The following is a 22,747-nucleotide window of genomic DNA, read 5'->3' on the forward strand; positions in this document are numbered from 1 at the left end:
TATGTTGGCACCATCTCCTTTCACCCTGTTCTTTAATTATCAGGACCCTACATGACCACCACTGTGCAGGAATAATAGGAGCAAACAGCAGTGCTAAAGATATTTAACACTTTGTGCACAGTATCTTACGTCAAATATAAAGTTTAATCAATATCAATTTCAATAAATCTTTATTCAAGTGTTTCGATCTGTAGAAATCATTATTAAAATAAAACATAATAAAACATACAAAAGATAACTAAACCAAAACAATAACAAAGTTCCTTATAAAAACAGAGCATTATTGCAATCTTTCTTGAACTGGAGTCCCAAGTGTTTCCACATATTCCTCATTGTGGCTCGAGTCCAAAACAGTTGCTGATGGATCCACCTATAAACACAGGACAAAATGATAAACACTTTTGTTTATGCTGAAAGTGAATAATCTATTATAACAATGAAGACAAAATGATGCACGTCTAAACATTTTGGGATAATACGACAAAAAAGCAATATACTAAAACTAAACTAGATATAAAAAAAAACTAAATATATATATATATATATATATATATATATATATATATATATATATATATATATATATATATATATATATATATATATAAAGATAACATAGATATCATATTTAAACACATTTTCAATATTTCTGTATCACGTCTGAGCCCCGCATTAAGCCGGTAACTACATGCTGGTGTTCTGACCTTTATAACTGAAGTGGAAACCTAACAGACGTGGCAACATACAAATATAATACACATATCATTAAAAGCTTCCATAGCCTGACAACATCAGTGTGTGATGACATCGTCAACATCATCAACTGAAATAAAGAAAACTATTGCAATGTTAAAATAATACATATTTTGGCCATATTAGATAGCACTATAAGCACACCATCTGTTTGGAGAAGGTTTTTCATAGATACTGAATGTTTAAGTAATTTAGCAGAAATTCAGAAAAACACTTGGCTGTGGTAAAACATTAATGGGGCAAAGGGGCAGAACACTTACATCATTCCTTTGATTATCTCCCAAAGATGTGTTATCTACGTTGGAACCTTGTCCCTCTGCAGCAGGTGGAGAGCGTTTCTGTTCTGTACTGTTCTTAGCAGATGTCTTGTTTTCTTGCTTTGCCCCATCAGCTTGAGGTTCATTTGCTGTTGGTTGCGGAGCAGTGTCTTCAGCTGCAGCACCCTGAAGAGTGTCTGTCTCATCGCCACTGTAAAGACTGTCTGCATTCCGTAACGTTTCCACATACACCCTCTTTTTCTCTTCTCTGGGCCTGTGGGGTCTCCTCTGACGAACTTCAGGCCTGTGGTAGTCTTCGTGCGGCCTGTGCCCCATACGGTTGACTCTGTTGCCTTCATGACCTTCAAGCTGCCTGGGCGGTGGGTCACGTCCAGCGTTGCCTCCTCCCCAGTGGTCTTCTTCCTCCTCTCTGTCCGGCTCCCTCAGAGGAGGAGCACGAGGCTGCTGGACTGCAGGTGGAGGAGGATCTTGACGTCTACCGCGCAGAGGCCTGAAGACAACATGCTGGATAGCTGCTTGGGCACTACCATACATAAACACCTGACGAGAAATAAGAGAGTAATCCATTATGTAACAAAGATTAGAAACTAAAAACATATTGAGTATGAGAATTACAAACAAAAAACACTTAGCCTGGTAAACAATTACATGTATAAGTTAGATTAGGATAATGTTGCAGGATGAATAAATAATAAATAAGTAAAATCAAATACATTTTTTAAACAAATTTCTTACCACAATGGCAAGCACGATAGTGATAAGGACAGGTATTTGGAGGGTGACGGGCAGGTCCTTAAGCAAGGCTCTCAGAAACTCACTAATGCCTTGTCCAACCTGTTCCAGAGGGTCCGTAATAAAGGTGGTTACTGTCATGATGATGGCCTGTAAAAAGAAATATCAAACAGTTAAATGTAAGGCTACACGTGTTACGCCCTCGCTATGTTTTCTGGTGTCTTCCCCGTTTCCTAGTGTGTTTCTCTTGTACTTTTCCATTACGTGTGTCTAATTTGTAACTCCGCCCCTTCCCAGGTGTTCTGTGTTTCATGTTTAGTATAAATAGTACTTGTTAATCTATGTTTGCGGTCGGTCTTTGCACCTTCCCCTGTTGTCTGTCTCGCCACGTTTACGTTATTGCTCTAGTTCTCGTTCTTTGGTTGTTTGTAGTTTGTCGCTCTTGTTTATATTCTAGTCACGTTTGGTTCCTGTTTGTTTCCTTTGTGTATCTTGTATATATTTACGTATTATTCCCTGTATATATATATCCCTAGCCCTGTTTTGTACTTGTCTGTTTAGTTTAGCTCTTTGTTTGTTTTCCCTGTTTGTTTATGTACATATATTTATTCGTTATTCCCTTGTTTGTTTATTTGTTTATTTGTTATTTATTAAAAGTCATGTCTTACCCGTTTAAACGTCCGCCTCCCTTCTCATCACGCGTTACAGAAAGACCGACCGCCAAGGACGTTTATTCGGGAAACCCTTGGGTTGGATCCGGGCTGGCCATCCGTCATGCCCCCTTTGGGACCTCGGCGCAGGAAAATCCGAGGCCTCGAGGCCGGAGAAGGCCTCGGGCTGGGCGTTCTAAGAGGTCCCAAAAATCGGAGGATTTTCTTGGGGGGGGGCTAACGGTTGGGGCCATCGGCCTCGCTCCAGACCGCGAGGTAGGCAAGGCGGGCAGAAACGCGGACTGTGAGGACTATTTCTGGGATTACGTGGACCTCCTCGCAGCCGCGTCCAGTTCGGAGGACGAGTTCTACCCTCCGACGAGAGCCCGCTTGCCGCCGCTTGCGGAGGCTATCCTCCACCCGCCTCCCAGGGCGCGCTCCACCTCGTCGGCTCCGCAGCTAGCTTCTGAGGCTAACCAGCTAGCTTCTCCAGCGGCTGCAGCTCCAGGCATTTCCACGGCTACGCGGCTAACGCAGTTAGCATCTCCAGCGGCTGCAGCTCCAGGCATCCCCACGGCTACGCGGCTAACGCAGTTAGCATCTCCTGATTCCACGGGTCAAGTTTCTCTGGCTGCTTCGGCGCTCACATCTTCTACGGCTGCAGACCCAGCTTCCACGGCGGCCGCCGAGCAGCGCTTCCAGTCACCCGTAGCGGCAGCAGATCTTCGCTCCGGGGTTCCCATGACAACGGCGCTACACTGTACTGCTACTGCCACCCCGGAACCTGAATACGCTGCGGTGAAATTAGGTCAAGTCTCCGTGCAGTCTTCAGCAGCCCGAGTCGTCACTCAGACACCTACAGCCCAAGGGTCCAAGTCTGTTCATGTGAGTGTTCCTGTGTCAGCGGTGCCCGCCACCGCCAATGTTCCTGTGCCAGCGGTGCCTGCCACCGCCAATGTTCCTGTGCCAGCGGTGCCCACCGCCAATGTTCCTGTGCCAGCGGTGCCCACCGCCAATGTTCCTGTGCCAGCGGTGCCCACCGCCCATGCTACGATGCCAGCGGTGCCTACCGCTCCTACTACGATGCCAGCGGTGCCCACCGCCAATGTTCCTGTGCCAGCTGTGCCCACCGTCCATGCTACGATGCCAGCGGTGCCCACCGCTCCTGCTACGATTCCAGCGGTGCCCACCGCCTATGTTCCTGTGCCAGCGGTGCCCACCGCCCATGTGCCGATGCCAGCGGTGCCCACCGTCCATGTTCCTGTGCCAGCGGTGTCCACTGCCCATGTGCCAAAGCCAGCAGTGCCCACCGTCCATGTTCCTGTGCCAGCGGTGTCCACTGCCCATGTACCGAAGCCAGCAGTGCCCACCGTCCATGTCCCTGTGCCAGCGGTGCCTACCGCTCCAGCGCCGACCACGCCGCCACCCCCAGCTGCTCAAGTCGCTGTGCCGCCAGCTCCAGTTGCCCGAGATGCCGCACCGCCAGCTCCTGCTGCCCGAGTCGCTGCAGCGCCAGCTCCTGCTGCCCGAGTCGCCGCGCCGCCAGCTCCTGCTGCTCGAGTCGCCGCGCCTCCAGCTTCTGCTGCCCAAGCCGTCGCGTCGCCAGCGAGGCCCGTCACCACACCCACGCCTATCCCGGCGCCCAGGACTAAGTTTTGCCCCAAGCCTCGTGTGCCCAGGTCTGCCCCAAGGCCCCCGGACCCCAGCCCAAGAACTTTGCCCAGGCTGGCTCCACGAACTACCCCTATGACTTTAGCCAGTCCTGGGCATCCCCAGGTCTTTCTGGTCCCCATGTCGCTCCCCGTTATGGTTCCTGTGTCGGTCTATGTTCCTGTTCCTGTCTTGTCTGGTTTCTGTGTACCTGTTCCTGTCACCGTCTTCGTGTCTGTTCCTGTCAATGTTTTGGTTCCCGTTCCCATGTCTAGTCCTGTCCAGTCACCTGTCATGTCTCACGTCCAGTCATCGTCCCCTGTCCAGTTCCCCGTCCAGTCTCGTGTCTCGCCCAATGTCCAGTCTCCAGTCACGTCCCCGGTTCAGTCTCCTTTCTTTGTCCAGTCTCCTGTCCAGTCTTCAGTTCAGTCTCCAGTTCTGCCCCATGTTAAGTCTCAGGTCTCGTCTCTTGTGTTTCCCGGCCTCTCCCCGCCGCCGGCCCCCGGGGTTCGTTTTTACGCGCCTCGGGAGCTGCGCGTTTAGGGAGGGGCTTCTGTTACGCCCTCGCTATGTTTTCTGGTGTCTTCCCCGTTTCCTAGTGTGTTTCTCTTGTACTTTTCCATTACGTGTGTCTAATTTGTAACTCCGCCCCTTCCCAGGTGTTCTGTGTTTCATGTTTAGTATAAATAGTACTTGTTAATCTATGTTTGCGGTCGGTCTTTGCACCTTCCCCTGTTGTCTGTCTCGCCACGTTTACGTTATTGCTCTAGTTCTCGTTCTTTGGTTGTTTGTAGTTTGTCGCTCTTGTTTATATTCTAGTCACGTTTGGTTCCTGTTTGTTTCCTTTGTGTATCTTGTATATATTTACGTATTATTCCCTGTATATATATCCCTAGCCCTGTTTTGTACTTGTCTGTTTAGTTTAGCTCTTTGTTTGTTTTCCCTGTTTGTTTATGTACATATATTTATTCGTTATTCCCTTGTTTGTTTATTTGTTTATTTGTTATTTATTAAAAGTCATGTCTTACCCGTTTAAACGTCCGCCTCCCTTCTCATCACGCGTTACAACACGATATTATATATTCTTTCCACATCACCATCACAAAGTGCACATGGACAGAAGGTGCAAGAGAAGCAATGTCAAATAAAGCAAATTAAATCAATTTTCATAATCGTATTGCTGTTTAATACAAAAGGAAAATCCACAGTGTTTTTATTTTACACAACACATCTACCAGAAACAGATTATATCTGCGCACAATAATTAATTTTTACTTCAGCCTTTGACAGACAAAGGTCGTTACTAATACCATAACATGTTAGATCACTGACTTCTTGTAAATTATATATATGAGCATGGTTTTGAAGTAAAAAAAAAAAAAAAAAAAAAAAAAAAACACAGTATTCACCTTTGTTGGAGGCACTAGCAAAATGGGATCAACACCAAGCACTTCATAGTACTGCCTACAAGGATCATCTTGAAGTGTCCACGTGGCCCTATACCATTCTGAAAGGACATAAAGACAAAATTAAACATGCTAAACAACCTGCAGAGAGATCTGTGTTTTAACTGCAGCCCAGACTGACTTGAAGTGTATAAATGAGGAAAGAGGAACTTTCTTCCCAGACAAAGGCAGCACATGCATGAATGATAAACTGATATTAGGTTTAAATGCAAGTCTGATCATTGTTGCAGTTACACATAAACTCACCCTTGAGTTTATCCTTCCAGTCCATTTTTTTCAATCCAGTACATTTCTCATTCATGTTCTCCATCTTAACAATTTTGGCCTGGCTTTCAGCAAAGGCAATGTGGCAAAACAACAATACAATTTTAGTTATCTAAAATACAGTTTCTAAAACAATAATGACAGTTACTTTATCCTTGATTTCAGAAGAATAAAACAAAGTATGAGCAGGTGTCACAGTGCTTTGTCCACTTTTACTTAGGATTATTATAGAGTACAAAAAAACAAGATAGCTTGACCACTTGGTGAAAAAGTTATTTTAAATTAAAACCAGAGAAGAATATTACCTTGTAGAGATAGAACCAGTTCCACACTATGCTGATGAAGAAGCATATGGCAAACATTCTCTTAAACTGCACAAACCAGGACACTGAGAACCACATCTCGGTGCAGATGATGCCCACAATCACCAAGACCAACAATAAGACCTATACGAGAAACAGTGAACGTAACATTGCAAATGACAAAGAAGATAAGTTTTAATCATCTGTAACAGCAAATATACTATGAGAAGATACTGGTGCTGAACAAAGAGCTTTTCATATGTTCTGATGTTTCACCTTAATGACAGTTTCCAGCTCCACACTGAATGTGTCCTCAAAGCGCCACTTCCAAGCCTCATAATCATGGAGTTTAAAGTTTATAAGCATTTGACTAAGAGCATCATCCAGAGCCCCAGTTCTCCAACTGCTGTCTTCATTCAGAAGTTTATGAATCTCTGCCACCATTTGCTTGGATAGCTTCACTTCAGCATCATAGTGAACGTCAGGATTCACATCAGTAGGCTAAAAGTACAAACAAGCAGAAATTAACAGCACAGACATTTGGAAAGATAAAAATGACTTATGTAGCAACTATGGAACCATCATACCAATCCAATTTTGCTGATTTCCTTCAGAAGTTTTGAGAGAAATCGTCTGAACACTGGAAAACACGTTGGCTTCTGTGAGGTAAATGACATGCTTTGTTTGTGTTCTTCAATCTATAATGTATAATAGAATAAAGGTCATTATGAAATCGTTGTGGTGACCATAACTGAGGTGCCATGATTATATATCCTCAATATCTACAGACAATAAGAAAAACTCACACAAAACTGTTGACTATAATTATAATTAATTGTGTAACTAATAAAAAAACGTTGATATATTTGGACAAACAATGGGATCTGATGGCAAAGCCAAAGTTAGTATGATTTAGTGAATTTAAAATCATTTTAAAATGGATACCTGCACTTGCCCATCCTCAAACTGGACAAACCTATAAAACATGTGTCCAACCCTTCTAATTGAATAATTTAGCTATTTCAAATTAGAAGACATGAATGCTCTGGGGCAGCCATAGAAGATCCTACGCTAAACCATGTCTGGGCGATAAAGAATAAAATCTCTTAACTGTGTTCTCTGGAGTGATGGCACTCCATCCAGTTCCTCCAAGACCAGTTAAAGTTGAAGGCTTTTGTAATCACTTACTAAAGCTCTTTCTGGTGAACAAGATCAAAACCTCACAGCAATGATTTATGTTCTTGTTTTATAGCTTCCTAGGTGCTGTTACTGTTGCAAGGGGGGGACTCCTTGATAATACTACTGTTTGTGGTGTGGTTAGCTGCAGCAGCAACACCAGGGACAAGAAAATGTGCTTTTTTATGTTTGTTGCTAAAACCTGACCTGAACTCATATGAATCATGCAAGAGTTCGCTAGCAGAGCAACCAGCACCAACTTCTATGACTGCCAGGCCCTTCTAAAAAACTTCCTACCCAGCCCTCTTACTTCCCACCCATTCCTCACATAAATTCTTCGCGCAATCTTTGATGCCATCCACTAAAAGATACTGGTGCATTTGAACCTCTGCTGCCAGACAATGCAAAAGCTTCTTCCACCAGGCAATTAGACTCCTCAACACAGAGAAACAGAACTGTACCCCCCTCACTATACACACACTCAACAAACTGGAAAATCGAACTGTCTCTATCCCTATCAGCAATATTAGCAGCTAATTCTACATTCCACTTAGAACTATATATTCTTTACCTCAGTAACTGCTGTGACCATCCTCAGGACACACTTATAGACTGTACTGTGTGAGTACTGCACTGCCCTGTTCCTTTCCCCCTCTTTTATTAAGGTTTATTACAGTTTTTAAAGATTATTTACAAACAGTTTCTGAAAGCATGCCCTTTACTCTCAGAACTCAAATAAGAACACACAAATAGAAAAATACACACACAAAATGGGTAAAACCCATTCCTAAAAATTAAACTTCACATACAAAACAATCTTATCTACTCTCAAAATGGTGTTTTGTTTTCAATATATATTCTTCACCTCAGTAACTGCTGTGATCATCCTCACGACACTGCACTGTGTCGGTACTGCACTGTCCTGTCTGTCAAATTGTCTCATGTCTGCTGTATTTATTGAATTTATTGTAGTACTCTAATTCCATGTTGCACAATTTGTTGCACATTTGCACTTTATGCTGTGTACTGTTGTTCCATGTTGGTTGCATCATGGTTCATAATTTCGTTTTACTGTGAACCTGTACTATGTGACAATAGACCCTCTTGACTTGACTTATAATTCAAATGATTTAAAAAAAAAATTATTGTACACATTAGGTAGATAGCTTATAATAAAGGAGTTACAGCTAATGAATTAAAAGTACATTATATTTGCATTAACCATACCTCAGACTCACCTCTCTTTGTAACCTGTCCACCTTACTGGTGCACTCTGTGATATCTGGACACTGGGCATCCTGACTAGAGCTGTACTCTCTTCTTTCAGTGGGAACATTACTGTAGCTGCTGGCCTGTAAAACACGAAGACAGCGATTATCAACAGCTCTGTAAAAAATAAGAAAGCACTTAAAAATGATGAGTTTCTTTGATTTTACCAAATCCTCTGAAAACCTCTGAAATATAACCAAGAGGAAGATGGACAATCACAAGCCAACAAACCAAGCTGAACTTCTTGAATTTTTGCACCAGTAGTGGCATAAAGTTATCCAAAAGAAGTGTATAAGACTGGTGGAGAAGAACATGCCAAGATGCATGAAAACTGTGATTAAAAACCACGGTTATTCCACCAAATATTGATTTCTGAACTCTGAAACTTTATGAATATGAACGTTTTTTCTTTGCATTATTTGAGGTCTGAAAGCTCTGCATCTTTTTTTTATTGATTAAGCCATGTCTCATTTGCTTCAAATAAATGCTGTAAATGACAATATTTTTTATTGGAATTTGGGAGAAATGTTTTCTGTAGTTTATAGAATAAAACAACTATGTTCATTTTACTCAAACATTTAACGTTACCTATAAATAGCAAAAACAGAGAAAGTGATTCAGAAATTTGAAGCGGTTTCTTATTTTTTTCTGCAGCACGTTTTGTGTTTAGTAGCTAGCTAGCATATTTCACAGTTCGCTCTTTACCTCAGGAGGCTTTTTCATGCTTTTTGAAGAGGCATCGTAGTTCAGCATGTCGTACGGGTCGATCCAGTCATCGTCCTCAGAGTTTCCCAAAGTGATTATAAAAACGCTACATATAATAAGACTCCCATAACCCCACAGGAGCCGCATGATTATTAACTTACTGGTTTAACAAAACCGTAAAAAAGGAGACAAAAACACTTATTTTTTGGACATAAACTGGAAAAAGTAGCTTTCGTGGCTCCTCACAGAGAAAGAGTTTCGAACGAGCCAACTATCAGCAAAAACTTGGCACCGTGAGGAGCAGTGACTCAAAAAGTCATAAAAAAGGAAGATCTGTCATCGTGGTCAAACGCACCATAATGCTAAAGGTGACTAGGAGAAACATCACACAGCGTTATTTAAGTTTACTTAATTTTATCACGATTTAAAAGAGCCTGGTTTAAAACCGAAACTAGGAAGAACATCTGTATAAAGACTGAGCGTTGGAGAAGCTAGTTAGTTAGCATGCTGGTTAACAGGCTAGTTAACTAACTCATACCCGAACAGCCAATCACAACAAAAGGACATCCAACACTTACATCCAGAAAAATAAAGTAAAATAAGAGTTAAGCGGACGTTTATAATAAAATAACTCTAATGTATCTAATCCTGTATTTCCAGTTTGGTGGGAACCCTTCCAATCATTATCTGGAGGAACCACTGAACTGAACATGTAAACACTTTATCTTCTTCTTCGTCTTCGTGAGATGTGACGGAGACCCGCTCAGATCATGTCTATATTGCGTCGGTCCGCGCGCGGAGAGGGCTGGCTGCGCGCGCGCGGGGAGAGCTACGCGCGCGCGGGGAGAGCTACGCGCGCGAGGAGGCAAAACACTCGCGAAAGTACATTTGTACACGTTTTAATAAATATGAATCCATTGCTAATGAATCGGCATTTGCACTCCACCATAAATATATATATATATATTTAATTTTAGTGGACAGGAAATATTACAACAAAAAAATACAATCAATATTACATAAAATTTTGAATTTTATGGAAAAAGGCAACAGCAATATATAAACCTATATGTAGTAGCCCCCAACCTTGGTCCAGAATTTCTGTTTCTGAGGTTTCTGACGGTTCCTACGCAAGTGTTAATAAGCATTAATAACCGCATATTTACTTCGTTTACGTTCATAACCGCAGATGAAATTTCCCCCCATTTGCCCTGCCATAGTGTCATATTTCTGCTAAGCTCAATTAGGTGCACTATATATCTAATAGTGAATACCTAACTGCATTTTAGCCAGCCTGAATGTGTATTCAGTGGCGACATACATACCCAGCAAACAGCTCGCGGACGTCCTTATTTGAGTATTTTTAAAACGTTTGCTATAGGACGTACGTGACCTTGGCCCTTACGGACGTCCCTAACAGGTCCTATTTATTTATGGTGGAGTGCAAATGCCGATTCATTAGCAATGGATTCATATTTATTAAAACGTGTACAAATGTACTCTCGCGAGTGTTTTGCCTCCTCGCGCGCGTACCTCTCCCCGCGCGCGCGCAGCCAGCCCTCTCCGCGCGCGCGCGAGTGTGGTTTTGCTTGCGCCAAGTTATGGAACGCCAAAAGGCCCAAAAAACGCCTGGACCAGACGCCTTTTATAGAAAAGAACGGCGTAAAATACGCCGTTCTGTGTGGGTTTTACGCCGTAATATACGCCGTATGATTTCAAGACGCCGTAATATACGCCGTACGATTTCACGACGGCGTTAAAACCGCCGCTAAAAGCACAGAAAACGCCGTTTCCCCCGGCGTTTTTCGACCCTTTTGGCGCGCCGTACAGAGCGCCGTCTCAGTGCAATAAGACGCCGTAAAAAGCGGCGTTTTAGTGTCTCTCTTGACGCCGTAAAAAGCGGCGTTTAATAATAAGATAATGAGCTCCACCTTCCAGTTTTGAAAGCCAATACATTTAAACTCTGTTCAGCCAATGCTCCTACAGAGAGACTCAGTCTAAAGCAATTCACTGCAGATCCGAGCTCCTGAGCTCTTCAGACACAGTTTTTTAGACACAATTAACAATATACCATCTATAGACATTCCCGCTGGTGCTCATGCCTTTTATTAGTCTAATATTTATGCTGTATCAATGTAAAAATAAACTGTAGGTTTAGGTGAAACCAAAATGCTGTGCAGCTCCCCACTTTTTTTATCCAGACGGAAATCACATCACCTTCTCAGTATATCACACATATTGTTGCAAAAACATCAGGGTTTCAATAAATGAATTTATTAATTTATTAAATTAGTTACAAATTATATTAGGAAGCTGATTCTTCTTATTTTTATTCTTATTATAATATTATATTTATACAGTATAATTATAATATATTATATATATATTATATTATATTAAATTATTTATTATAATTATATATTATTATTATTATTATTATTATTATTATTATAAGATGTAAATTACTTTTAATTTACTATGAATATTATTGTTTTGTTGTTGTTTAAGCATAATATTATTAATATTAATTTTTATGCTTCAGCAGATCCGGTAATTTTTCTATTTCCATAAGGAAACAAGTAATGTCATTTACAGACATAGACTTACAAGTTACATATTTATTATATTTATATTTATTATAATATTATATTTACTTCAGTCGCTTAGAAACCTTCATTAAATTATTAATCTGGCTCTTTACTTTGGAAAATCTATTCAATATCCAAACTCATTGGCAAGCCCCACGCACATTATGAGTGTCAACTTATCTCATCATATTCTATTATTATGTAACATCAATTAGCTGATACACATACAGGCAGTACAATACACTGTATTTAATAAAAACACACAAACTGACCAACAGCACCACAGCTAGCCTAACTCACTCCAGTCTAAATGCTGGACAGCCTGGATCACTAGCTTAAAAAAGCGCTGTTTAATTTTGGGTGCGTGTATGCATTTTTCTTGCCGCGGCTCCGAGACAAAGTGGATCAGATCTTTCGCGCTGCGTGGGGAGATTAATTTCGTTACTAAAATTCTTTAATTGTGGTATACTTTAAGATGTGAACATTTTTAACATATTAGAGAGACACTTCTGTAAAAACAATCAAAACATCCCTAAAACGGGGCTATAGCAACGTTCCTGTGTATAGACACCTATTCACGGTTTGCGGATGTCTTATCAAGTCTTGTCATTTATTTGCCCTAAAAAAGGCCTTCAAATCTTACTGTAAATCCTTTGAATTTAACATTGTTGTGTGCTTTTTGCAATTTTCATATTTTCATAATTTTGTCTCTGGTGGTCTTAAAAATCATTTATTTGCACAAACAGGGGCAAAGCAGCCTGGCATTATATATATATATATATATATATATATATTTTTTTTTTTTTTTCTCATTTATTCTTATTAATTCTATTTTCTTACTTTCTATTTTCTTTTAAATTGTAAATGCTCGGCTACACTGGAAATGATGTATTCCCGAGAGAAAAAAAAGGTTTATTGATTGAATGATTGCATGATTGGTAAGTTGAGCTATCCAGTGATCAAGAGTGTTCTTCGTGGAGTATAAATTTAGCCGCCATCCTTCTCTCTACCACCACCTCCGTGTCCTTGAATATTCAGCTGTTGGGGTGTTTTTTTTTTAAGTGTTTTTTAGTTTATCACTGTATATCTTATAAACATTTACGTTTCCTTACATTTTATGATTACTAACACTCCTGTTATTTAAATCCTTCAAATAATATAAATACTGATACAGTACCTGGCCAAATATTTATGAGCTAATAAACCAAGAACTCTTGAAATATAGCAAAATGACCCTATTAGCTACCATTTACCAAACGTAGCCTAAAAAGAAACACACTATTAATTAATAAAATTCATGCACAAGGGGCGTCCCTACTACTATTAATTTTATTTAAAATACATTGAACAGCATAAATATTAGACTAATAAAAGGCATGAGCACCAGCGGGAATGTCTGAAGAAGGTATATTGTAAATTTGTATTTAAAAACTGAAGAGCTCTGGTTCAGGAGCTCGGATCTGCAGTGAATTGCTTTAGACTGAGTCTCTCTGTAGGAGCATTGGCTGAACAGAGTTTAAATGTATTGGCTTTCAAAACTGGAAGGTGGAGCTCATTATCTTATTATTAAACGCCGCTTTTTACGCCGCTTATTACGGCGTCAAGAGAGACACTAAAACGCTGCTTTTTACGCCGTCTCATTGCACTGAGACGGCGCTCTGTACGGCGCGCCAAAAGGGTCGAAAAACGCCGTGGGAAACGGCGTCTTCTGTGCTTTTAGCGGCGTTTTTAACGCCGTCGTGAAATCATACGGCGTATATTACGGCGTCTTGAAATCATACGGCGTATATTACGGCGTAAAACCCACACAGAACGGCGTATTTTACGCCGTTCTTTTCGATAAAAGGCGTCTGGTCCAGGCGTTTTTTGGGCCTTTTGGCGTTCCATACCAAGTGACTTTGCTCGCTCGCGAATTTTGACACGGTTTTGACGCCATACGCGCGGGGAGAGGTACGCGCGCGAGGAGGCAAAACACTCGCGAGAGTACATTTGTACACGTTTTAATAAATATGAATCCATTGCTAATGAATCGGCATTTGCACTCCACCATAAATAAATAGGACCTGTTAGGGACGTCCGTAAGGGCCAAGGTCACGTACGTCCTATAGCAAACGTTTTAAAAATACTCAAATAAGGACGTCCGCGAGCTGTTTGCTGGGTATGTATGTCGCCACTGAATACACATTCAGGCTGGCTAAAATGCAGTTAGGTATTCACTATTAGATATATAGTGCACCTAATTGAGCTTAGCAGAAATATGACACTATGGCAGGGCAAATGGGGGGAAATTTCATCTGCGGTTATGAACGTAAACGAAGTAAATATGCGGTTATTAATGCTTATTAACACTTGCGTAGGAACCGTCAGAAACCTCAGAAACAGAAATTCTGGACCAGGGTTGGGGGCTACTACATATAGGTTTATATATTGCTGTTGCCTTTTTCCATAAAATTCAAAATTTTATATAATATTGATTGTAATTTTTTGTTGTAATATTTCCTGTCCATTAAAATTAAATATATATATATATATTTATTTATGGTGGAGTGCAAATGCCGATTCATTAGCAATGGATTCATATTTATTAAAACGTGTACAAATGTACTCTCGCGAGTGTTTTGCCTCCCCGCGCGCGCGCAGCCAGCCCTCTCCGCGCGCGCGCGAGTGTGGTTTTGCTTGCGCCAAGTGACTTTGCTCGCTCGCGAATTTTGACACGGTTTTGACTCTGATATGCCGAGGCAAAACACGCTCAACATTTTTTGGCTGCTGCAGTAGCTCAGCTCAGCTCAGCTCGTTCAGTTCAGCTCGCTCAGCTCAGCTCCGATCAGGACCGGACTCAGCTGCCACTAAGCTATAAGGTAAGACAATATGTATAAGTTAATGTATTTGTAGTGTTAGTTGTTTTAGCTCTGTGGTCTTAAATCATCTGAACCTGCTGGTGTTGCCTCTCTTCCCAGGCAGTTAGCTAACTAGCTAGCTAGCTAACGATAGCTAAATATTTACTGTAACCGAAGCTTTAACGTAGAAGCATTGTCCGGTCATTAAGTCAATGCACTAACCAGAGCTAGGCTGATAAGCCAATCTAAGCTAAATCAAAGAACCGTCTTTGGCTAAATTCGCTAAGCTAGCGTTAAGTTATATAAGTTTGTGGCGCCCACAATTAACCTAGGCAACTGGGGGCAATATCAAGTGCATTTTGAATAGCCTGAAGAAGTAAGTTTATGTTAATATTACATAAATAAGGCAATTTAAAATAGTTTGTTGTGGGAAAACATTTATTAAAATAGCTTAATATCATGTGTGAGAATTAAAACAGCACGATAATTCTCCTCAGGTGTTAAATGTGTATTCCCGCCTTTAGCTTAGCGTTAGCTAAGCCATAGTGTGAAGAAGTAAGTTTATGTTAATATTACATAAATAAGGCAATTTAAAATAGTTTGTTGTTGGAAAAAAAAAATTAAAATAGCTTAATATGATGTGTGAGAATTAAAACGGCAGGATAATTCTCGTCAGGTGTTAAATGTTTATTCCCGCCGTTAGCTTAGCGTTAGCTAGCTTAGCTGAGATTTCTAATTTGTCTTTTTCTACTTGTGCAGATGGAGTCATGAAATGTGACGGGACAGCCACCAAGGACTTCATACGGATGTGTACTTCGGAGCATCTCAAACATGCACCACAAAGACGTGGAGGACACACCGCTGTCTCTCAGGACCTAGAATCTTAATGAAAGTATAATGATGTTAAGGGAAGGTGTAATGTAAAGTTGTAATGGTGTTGAGGGAAGGTGTAATAGTGTTGAGGGAAGGTGTAATAGTGTTGAGGGAAGGTGTAATAGTGTTGAGGGAATGTGTAATAGTGTTGAGGGAAGGGGTAATGTTAAAGGTGTAATGGTGTTGATGGAAGGTATAATGTAAAGGTGTAATAGTTTAAAGGGAAGGTATAATATTGTTAAAGCTCACCTTCCGCGAAAATCCGATTTTTCTTGTTTTTTGTGGAATACAGTAGGTCTCTCCGAGTTGAATGTGTACACCTGCACATTAAACTGTTTTGCAGCCCCCATTGTCTGCAGGAGCTAAGCAAAGAAATCCCCCCTCCCCCCCTCCGAAAAACGGGTGAATTTTGAATTATCTTTCTGCCTACGTAGGCAGAAACTCACAGACCAGCCCACCTTGGCTCGAGAAACTCCCAGAGGCGGAGCTGAAGCGACGCAACATCACCGCTCATCAGTTAAGGTGCTTGCACACTGCACGCGGTAGGTGCGGCGCGGTACGCTGACCCCCATAGGATTCAATAGTGTCTAGAGCGGTAGAGCGGTGCGTCGCTGCCGCGGAGCAGAGCGGAAAGCGGCGCGTTTCCCCGCCCATAACCACGCCTCCACCGCGCTACCGCTTACCGCGGGCAAAGTTCAACATGGTTCAACTTTGACCTCGCGGCAAGCGGTACCTCGGCAGAAAACGCATGACGTGAACTCACGCGACTAGAGAGAAACTGTAGTCCAAACAACAATAAACGTGCGCGAGAGACTAATAATAGCGATTAGTGAATCCCCTCAGCTGTACATCACTTCCCTACACTCATATAGAGATAACAGGAGGAAGAGAAGAATCAGAGCTTTGTTCTGAGGCTGAGAAACAGATACAGATCCACAGAGGCTGTAGAGACTCAAAACTACAAAACACCGCTCGCAGAGGTGATGGGTTTTAGAAAACTCCGCCTATTATCAGCAGGAGACGCTTGGCGTCAGCAGCAGCGCAACGCACCCGCAACTGACCAGTGTAGAGCAGAGCGGCAGCACAGCGGAATGCCGCGCGGCATACCGCGTTCAGTGTGCAAGCACCGGTGGGAGGCAGTGAGCGGCAGAGCGGTGGAGGGGCGTCGCAGTGCTCCTAGCCAATCAGAGGAGAGATATTTGCATGCTGTTTGCATGTATGAATATTCATGAGCAAAGCTGGAATCCGGTAATTTTGGACACACCCCTAAAACAGTCCATTAAAAAAGAGCTATACAGAGACACCTGAGCACTTTTTTTTTTACAAAAACGGCTCACATGTCATTCATTCATACTAGAGACCACAACTAGACATTTTAAAATGAAAGAAAAAACGACGGAAGGTGAGCTTTAAGGGAAGGTGTAATGGTGTAATAGTTTTGAGGGAAGGTGTAATGTTGTTAAGGGAAGGTGTAATGTTAAAGGTGTAATAGTGTTGAGGGAAGGTATAATATTGTTAAGGGAAGGTGTAATGTTAAAGGTGTAATAGTGTTGAGGGAAGGTATAATATTGTTAAGGGAAGGTGTAATGGTGTAATAGTTTTGAGGGAAGGTGTAATATTGTTAAGGGAAGGTGTAATGTTAAAGGTGTAATAGTGTTGAGGGAAGGTATAATATTGTTAAGGGAAGGTGTAATGGTGTAATAGTTTTGAGGGAAGGTGTAATATTGTTAAGGGAAGGTGTAATGTTAAAGGTGTAATAGTGTTGAGGGAAGGTATAATATTGTTAAGGGAAGGTGTAATGGTGTAATAGTTTTGAGGGAAGGTGTAATGTTGTTAAGGGAAGGTGTAATGTTAAAGGTGTAATAGTGTTGAGGGAAGGTATAATATTGTTAAGGGAAGGTGTAATGTTAAAGGTGTAATAGTGCTGAGGGAAGGTATAATATTGTTAAGGGAAGGTGTAATGTTAAAGGTGTAATAGTGTTGAGGGAAGGTATAATATTGTTAAGGGAAGGTGTAATGTTAAAGGTGTAATAGTGTTGAGGGAAGGTATAATATTGTTAAGGGAAGGTGTAATGGTGTAATAGTTTTGAGGGAAGGTATAATATTGTTAAGGGAAGGTGTAATGTTAAAGGTGTAATAGTGCTGAGGGAAGGTATAATATTGTTAAGGGAAGGTGTAATGTTAAAGGTGTAATAGTGTTGAGGGAAGGTATAATATTGTTAAGGGAAGGTGTAATGTTAAAGGTGTAATAGTGCTGAGGGAAGGTATAATATTGTTAAGGGAAGGTGTAATGTTAAAGGTGTAATAGTGTTGAGGGAAGGTGTAATAGTGTTGAGGGAAGGTGTAATGTTAAAGGTGTAATAGTGTTGAGGGAAGGTATAATATTGTTAAGGGAAGGTGTAATGTAAAGCTGTAATAGTTTTAAGGGAAGGTAAATGTTTAGTGAAATTGTTATGGTGTGAATCTAAGGTGTATGTTATGTTGATGTAAAATAAAGGCATTAACCCCAAATGAGATTTACTCATTATTTTTATTATTATATTAATGTTTCCCCAAACAGAAAGGGTCAATTTAAAATCAACAGTGGTAAGATGGGGGTAATTAATTTATTCCTTGCTTTTACTGGTTCTTTGCAGGTTGACATGTTTTGGAAAAAGTGAGAGGGTTGAAATGCAATTTATTTGTAAAGCATATTGTGTATAACTAACGTGCATAACTAGTTCCAGAAGGTTGTGAACCTAATTGTTTGGCTTAGCTTTGTATGCGTTTCCAGTTATCTGCTGAAGCTGGAACAATGGAACAGTGGCCACCGTCTGAAATGGCACTACAGTTATGCAGGGAGCCTCAAAGTAGTTGGTCTATAAAAACGTATACATGTAAATTTCACGTAGAAAAGATGTCCACAACGACTTAATTTAAACTAGAATTAGCCCTTATCCGGAGGTCTGGGGGACGTCAATACTGGACGTGCAGAAGACGTCAGAAAAAAGACGTCGTCTGGCGTCTCTTTGTTTAGTGGGTTACCGTTTTTCCACATTGTATACACACAACATATTTGCACGCAAATTCAAAAACATGAAGCTCATGTGTCAACATTGTGACTCCAAACTGCTAAACTCTAAGCACAATTCCATGTTCTCACTTAAACATCATTCTAAATCACAGCTTTGCAAATCTCTAAACACAAATTGCATCATTTAGTACATCTTGGTCACCTAAGAATCACTGACCTTCAGATACATAAATAATAAATAGATTTTTGTTACCTCTTTGTATGTGAACTGACTTTCATCATGTTTCTCATTATACTTACATAAGTGAAAATTACCAATTATTGTGTCACATATACAACATATTTCCTTGGACTTGTATGCATTTGAATTTGTACAGTGGCCTTATGAAGTCAAAAACATAACCAAATACTTTAGATAATAGTGTCAGTGTTTCTTTGATGCTCTGCAAGAGATGAGTGTGTTGTTTTGGTGGAAAGAATCAGTTTTGCTAGAGATTTGTTTTTGTTTCAAAAAAGCAGTTAATAATTTTCAGTTTGTGTTTAAAGTTTTGAGAAACTGAGTTTAAACATTTGGGAAAAACTGTAATGTCTTGGTTTTGTAGTCATTACAGAACACTAGGAAAACTGTACTTGTCTAAAGTGTCTCATGTCAAATATACAAGGGAAATCTAATGGGGGGGAAAAATAGTAATTCAGGGAAATATGCTAAAAAAAATTTTTTTCACTGATCAATTTATTTTAATCAATATATTTTACAAAACTTTGCTTGTGTTAAAATATCCGTCCTTTTTTCCATCACATCCTTGTCATGAGCACTTTAGTGTGTTAGTTTAGTTGTTTTGTGGCACTACATTTGTTCCTATTTTATATATTAAAAGCTACACAGTAAACACAACCACTGACCCACACAGTGTCATGTGACACATAAGGTTTCCCATAATGAATTGGGTTGCCCATGATTTTTAAAATGTGGTTAATTATTAAGAAATTGTGTATGGAAGATTGTCTTTCATGTATTATGGTGTTAGTCTGTGGTTAAATAGATGTTTAAGGGTTGTTGTTTGCGTTATTTTGTGTTTTTATGGTAATTTTGAGCAAATGAAGAAGAAGTAAAATGCACTGGGACTGTGAAAATGTATCCTGTCTCCTAATCATGTATGTATGGGTTTTGAAGTCACAGTAGAACACTAGTAAAATGACTATAAGAAATGTTTTGGAACCAGCAGTTTTATACCTTTACATAAGGAAGAATTTTGATTGATATTTCCACTTCTACCGGAACATTTTTAAACCCTAGTTAAACTCTACACTAATACCTGATTAATAAATGACTGGTGCCTGGACAAACTTTTGCACCGTTTAGGTGACACAAAGCAAGTTAAAGAATAAACAGCCATGTTGGCTTCTTTTTGTTCTATTCTACCTTCAACATTAACCATCAAACATACATGCTATTTTTATTTTATCTTTATTGTACTTATTTTAAAAGATGCAATGTTCAGTGAACAAAAAAATCCTTACATTTTAGTCACTTAATAAATAAGGTGCTCCACAACATGTGCCATTTTTTAAAGTGCTAACTTAAAGGGAAAAAAACCCCAAATAAATAAACATTTAAACTTTTCAATGTTATTTACATCAGAGTCCATATCATCATTTTCTTCACATTTTAGGTAAGCATACATGCTTTGTTTTTGTGTTAAACGCACATTTTTTTGTACTGTAGTCCAAGTTGAAATCAATTTTAGCAGCATGCTCATAAAGCAAATATATTCATGTGAGACAGACCAGTACCTTGGTTAGTGTTTTGTCAACTGATATAAAAGGCCACATTAAGAGCACATTCAAATTATCAGCCTAGGATCACCAAACACAAGGCACAACATTTTTACATACTCAGAATTATGTTGCTTGTTTTCCATCATAACAAGTGACACTGAACACTCCTCAGTAGTTTTGGACAAAATGAGCATTTTTTTCTTACTGTGGCACATAAAGCAGTTCACAGCTTGGTCTTAAACCTCAGCAACATGCAAGACTCCAGTTCCCCTAATTAGAAAATACCACTAACAATAAAAAGCTGTGACATTACAAAGACAAGCAAAGACAGAAATAAACTCTTATTTATCATCCTTGCCGGCCAGTAGTCCTTTAGAATGAATGGGGTCAGTGTGTCTGGGTATAGGGGAGATCAGGATGATTTGTGCTTTCTCTGTACAGCTTTTTCTTCTTTCTTTAAGGGGGAGGGTTTAAGGATTGTGAGCCCACAGTGTAACAGTCTTGTCTGCAGAAGAGGACAGAAAAGAGAGGTCTCGTGTGTGCCATCGAGATTGAATCACTTTGTCTTTGTGTTGGCCAGCCACTGTTACTGGGAGTGGCTTGGTTAGATCTCCTGTGGACAGAAAAAAATAAAAAATAAAGTTTCAACTTTGATTTGTCAGCAGTAACAGCCTAATTTTTTCTTACTAAACTATATAAAATATTTATCAAAACATTACTCTTAAACCCATTTTAAACCCGATTCAAAAAATAATTTGACCTAAAGTTTCAGTTCAAATCTGGACATGTCATATTTGATGTCATTTTGTGGTTACAAAAGAACTTGCATTTCCATCCACCATCTTTTGAATAGAAAAATTATTTGCAAAATTATTTTTATGCTTGGATGAGCTAGAAACAATAAAGTAAAAATATTGCTAAAGCGAAATGCGAAGAAGAGGGATGCATAGGGTTTGTTTCAAATTAATGAAGCTGTATAAGTTGTGAGTGACTCAAAGATTGTTCTGACATTCTGAAATGCTAAAGAGCATCTGAAAAATGTTTTTACATGATGTTTTTACATTAAATGTTTTTACATTTTACTGTTAAATCTTTCCATTCGATTAGTTTAAATGCCAAACTGAATCACAGTACCCTATGTGATCAATTTTGAGTTGCTGTGTTTAAGTTGACACACCTGCTTATGGTTCTATCAAAAGGGGGACCATTTCAATAAATGACAACAGGGTTTAGTGTTTTAGCAATTCAGAAAACCTGTAAAACGGCAGTCTAAAAGTCTAAAAGTATTCTTTGTCCACAAAATTGGTTAAGGTGGTTAATACCAGCTATAAAAGCTAACAAGCTCTTCTGCTTACCCTGTAGATCAGTGATCATGACATTGTTGTCATAGGAACCAGTGAGTAGATAGTGTGCTCCCGGGGAGAAGCGGACCGAGCGGATGTCGCTGGTGTGGGGGCGGTATGCTTGCACTGTTCGACCCCCTCTGATATCATACAGCATGCAGCGGCAGTCCTCCAGTCCTGTGGCCAGGAGACGCCCACTAGGGTCCACTGCGACTGAGGCAACTGCGCTTCCTGGTTTTAGAACAGATTAAAAGTTCACATATGGTAGAATGTTTTTTTTTTTTTGTTTTACTATTTTTTGCTGCATGTAGCCCCTGTCCTCTCTGGCAGTCAGTGGTGTAGATGTTGCAGTCTCCTGCGCCAGCACTTATAAGAATGGCCCCTCCACTCTCTGGACCCTCCATAAATGCCAGGTCACGGATGGTTCCATCATGCATGCTGAACTCGAGATCTGGCCCTACACACAGAAATACAGGCAGTTTTAAAGTCTCTGGTGAAAATGATTACAGTCTTAGCAACGTTTTTAAAGCTAATTGTCACTTCCATACATCACACAAAATAGAAGATACTGTCCTCCTCTCTCATTATGTTAAAAAAAATGGATTAAGTTACCTGTAGCATTGCAAGTGTCAGCATTGAAAGGGAGAACTTTGACGTATTTGTCATTGGAGCCTGTAGCTAGTAGATTGAGCCTTTATGGTGCTTGTTTCGTTTGAAGCAGACATCCGGCTGGGTCCCTGGACTTACAGCACTGTGTAAAAGAGGCAGAGGTAGAAAAGGACATTACAGATTTATTTTTTGAGACTGTGACTTTTACAATATATTGTAATAAAGCTTTTATCAGATTGTATTAATTACAGGATTTAAAAGATAGTATTTGAGTGTTTGTATAGTCATACACTGGTACTTCCTTTTATCTGTGCATGTAGCAAACCAAATGCAAAAAGAACAATAACACACAAAGTAACACTATGTAAATGCGACAGATCTAGAACCAATCTAGAGTAAAGGCATATAGACTCTTGACCACGATCAGTTTGCTTGAGGGAACGCAACAAAAAGGCATTTC

The 22,747-nt window shown here is 40.2% G+C and overlaps 1 protein-coding gene, 1 long non-coding RNA gene and 1 pseudogene across 2 annotated transcripts; 1 reads left to right on the forward strand and 2 right to left on the reverse strand.

The window, feature by feature from the left end:
* Positions 1 to 153: 153 nt before the first annotated feature.
* LOC103033330 (chloride channel CLIC-like 1) lies at positions 154 to 9,998 on the reverse strand. Its single transcript, XM_007233205.4, has 10 exons — positions 9,246 to 9,998; positions 8,510 to 8,623; positions 6,683 to 6,793; positions 6,372 to 6,596; positions 6,099 to 6,239; positions 5,776 to 5,875; positions 5,473 to 5,570; positions 1,767 to 1,913; positions 1,014 to 1,571; positions 154 to 370 (listed from the first exon to the last, which is right to left on the reverse strand). The coding sequence occupies exons 1-10, from the start codon at positions 9,390 to 9,392 to the stop codon at positions 281 to 283; spliced, it is 1,731 nt and encodes a 576-aa protein (XP_007233267.3). The 5' UTR covers positions 9,393 to 9,998; the 3' UTR covers positions 154 to 280.
* Positions 9,999 to 15,723: 5,725 nt separating this feature from the next.
* Positions 15,724 to 18,054, forward strand: LOC125782226 (uncharacterized). Its single transcript, XR_007424838.1, has 3 exons — positions 15,724 to 15,770; positions 17,104 to 17,365; positions 17,864 to 18,054. It is a non-coding gene; the product is annotated as an uncharacterized LOC125782226 (long non-coding RNA).
* Positions 18,055 to 20,008: 1,954 nt separating this feature from the next.
* Positions 20,009 to 22,428, reverse strand: LOC125782225 (WD repeat-containing protein 47-like; annotated as a pseudogene).
* Positions 22,429 to 22,747: the final 319 nt, after the last annotated feature.

Source organism: Astyanax mexicanus, chromosome 16 (genome assembly GCF_023375975.1).
Source record: "Astyanax mexicanus isolate ESR-SI-001 chromosome 16, AstMex3_surface, whole genome shotgun sequence".
Taxonomy (NCBI): Eukaryota; Metazoa; Chordata; class Actinopteri; order Characiformes; family Acestrorhamphidae; genus Astyanax; species Astyanax mexicanus.

Bases quoted from the DNA above. Each gene is read 5' to 3' on its own strand.
- LOC103033330 (XM_007233205.4), bottom strand. From the start codon at position 9,392: ATGCGGCTCCTGTGGGGTTATGGGAGTCTTATTATATGTAGCGTTTTT. The intron at 5,876-6,098 runs GTAATATTCTTC...TTGTTTTGCCAC, and splicing joins ACTGGTTCTATCTCTACAAG to ATTGCCTTTGCTGAAAGCCA. The intron at 371-1,013 runs GTAAGTGTTCTG...CTGTGTTTATAG, and splicing joins GAGATAATCAAAGGAATGAT to GTGGATCCATCAGCAACTGT.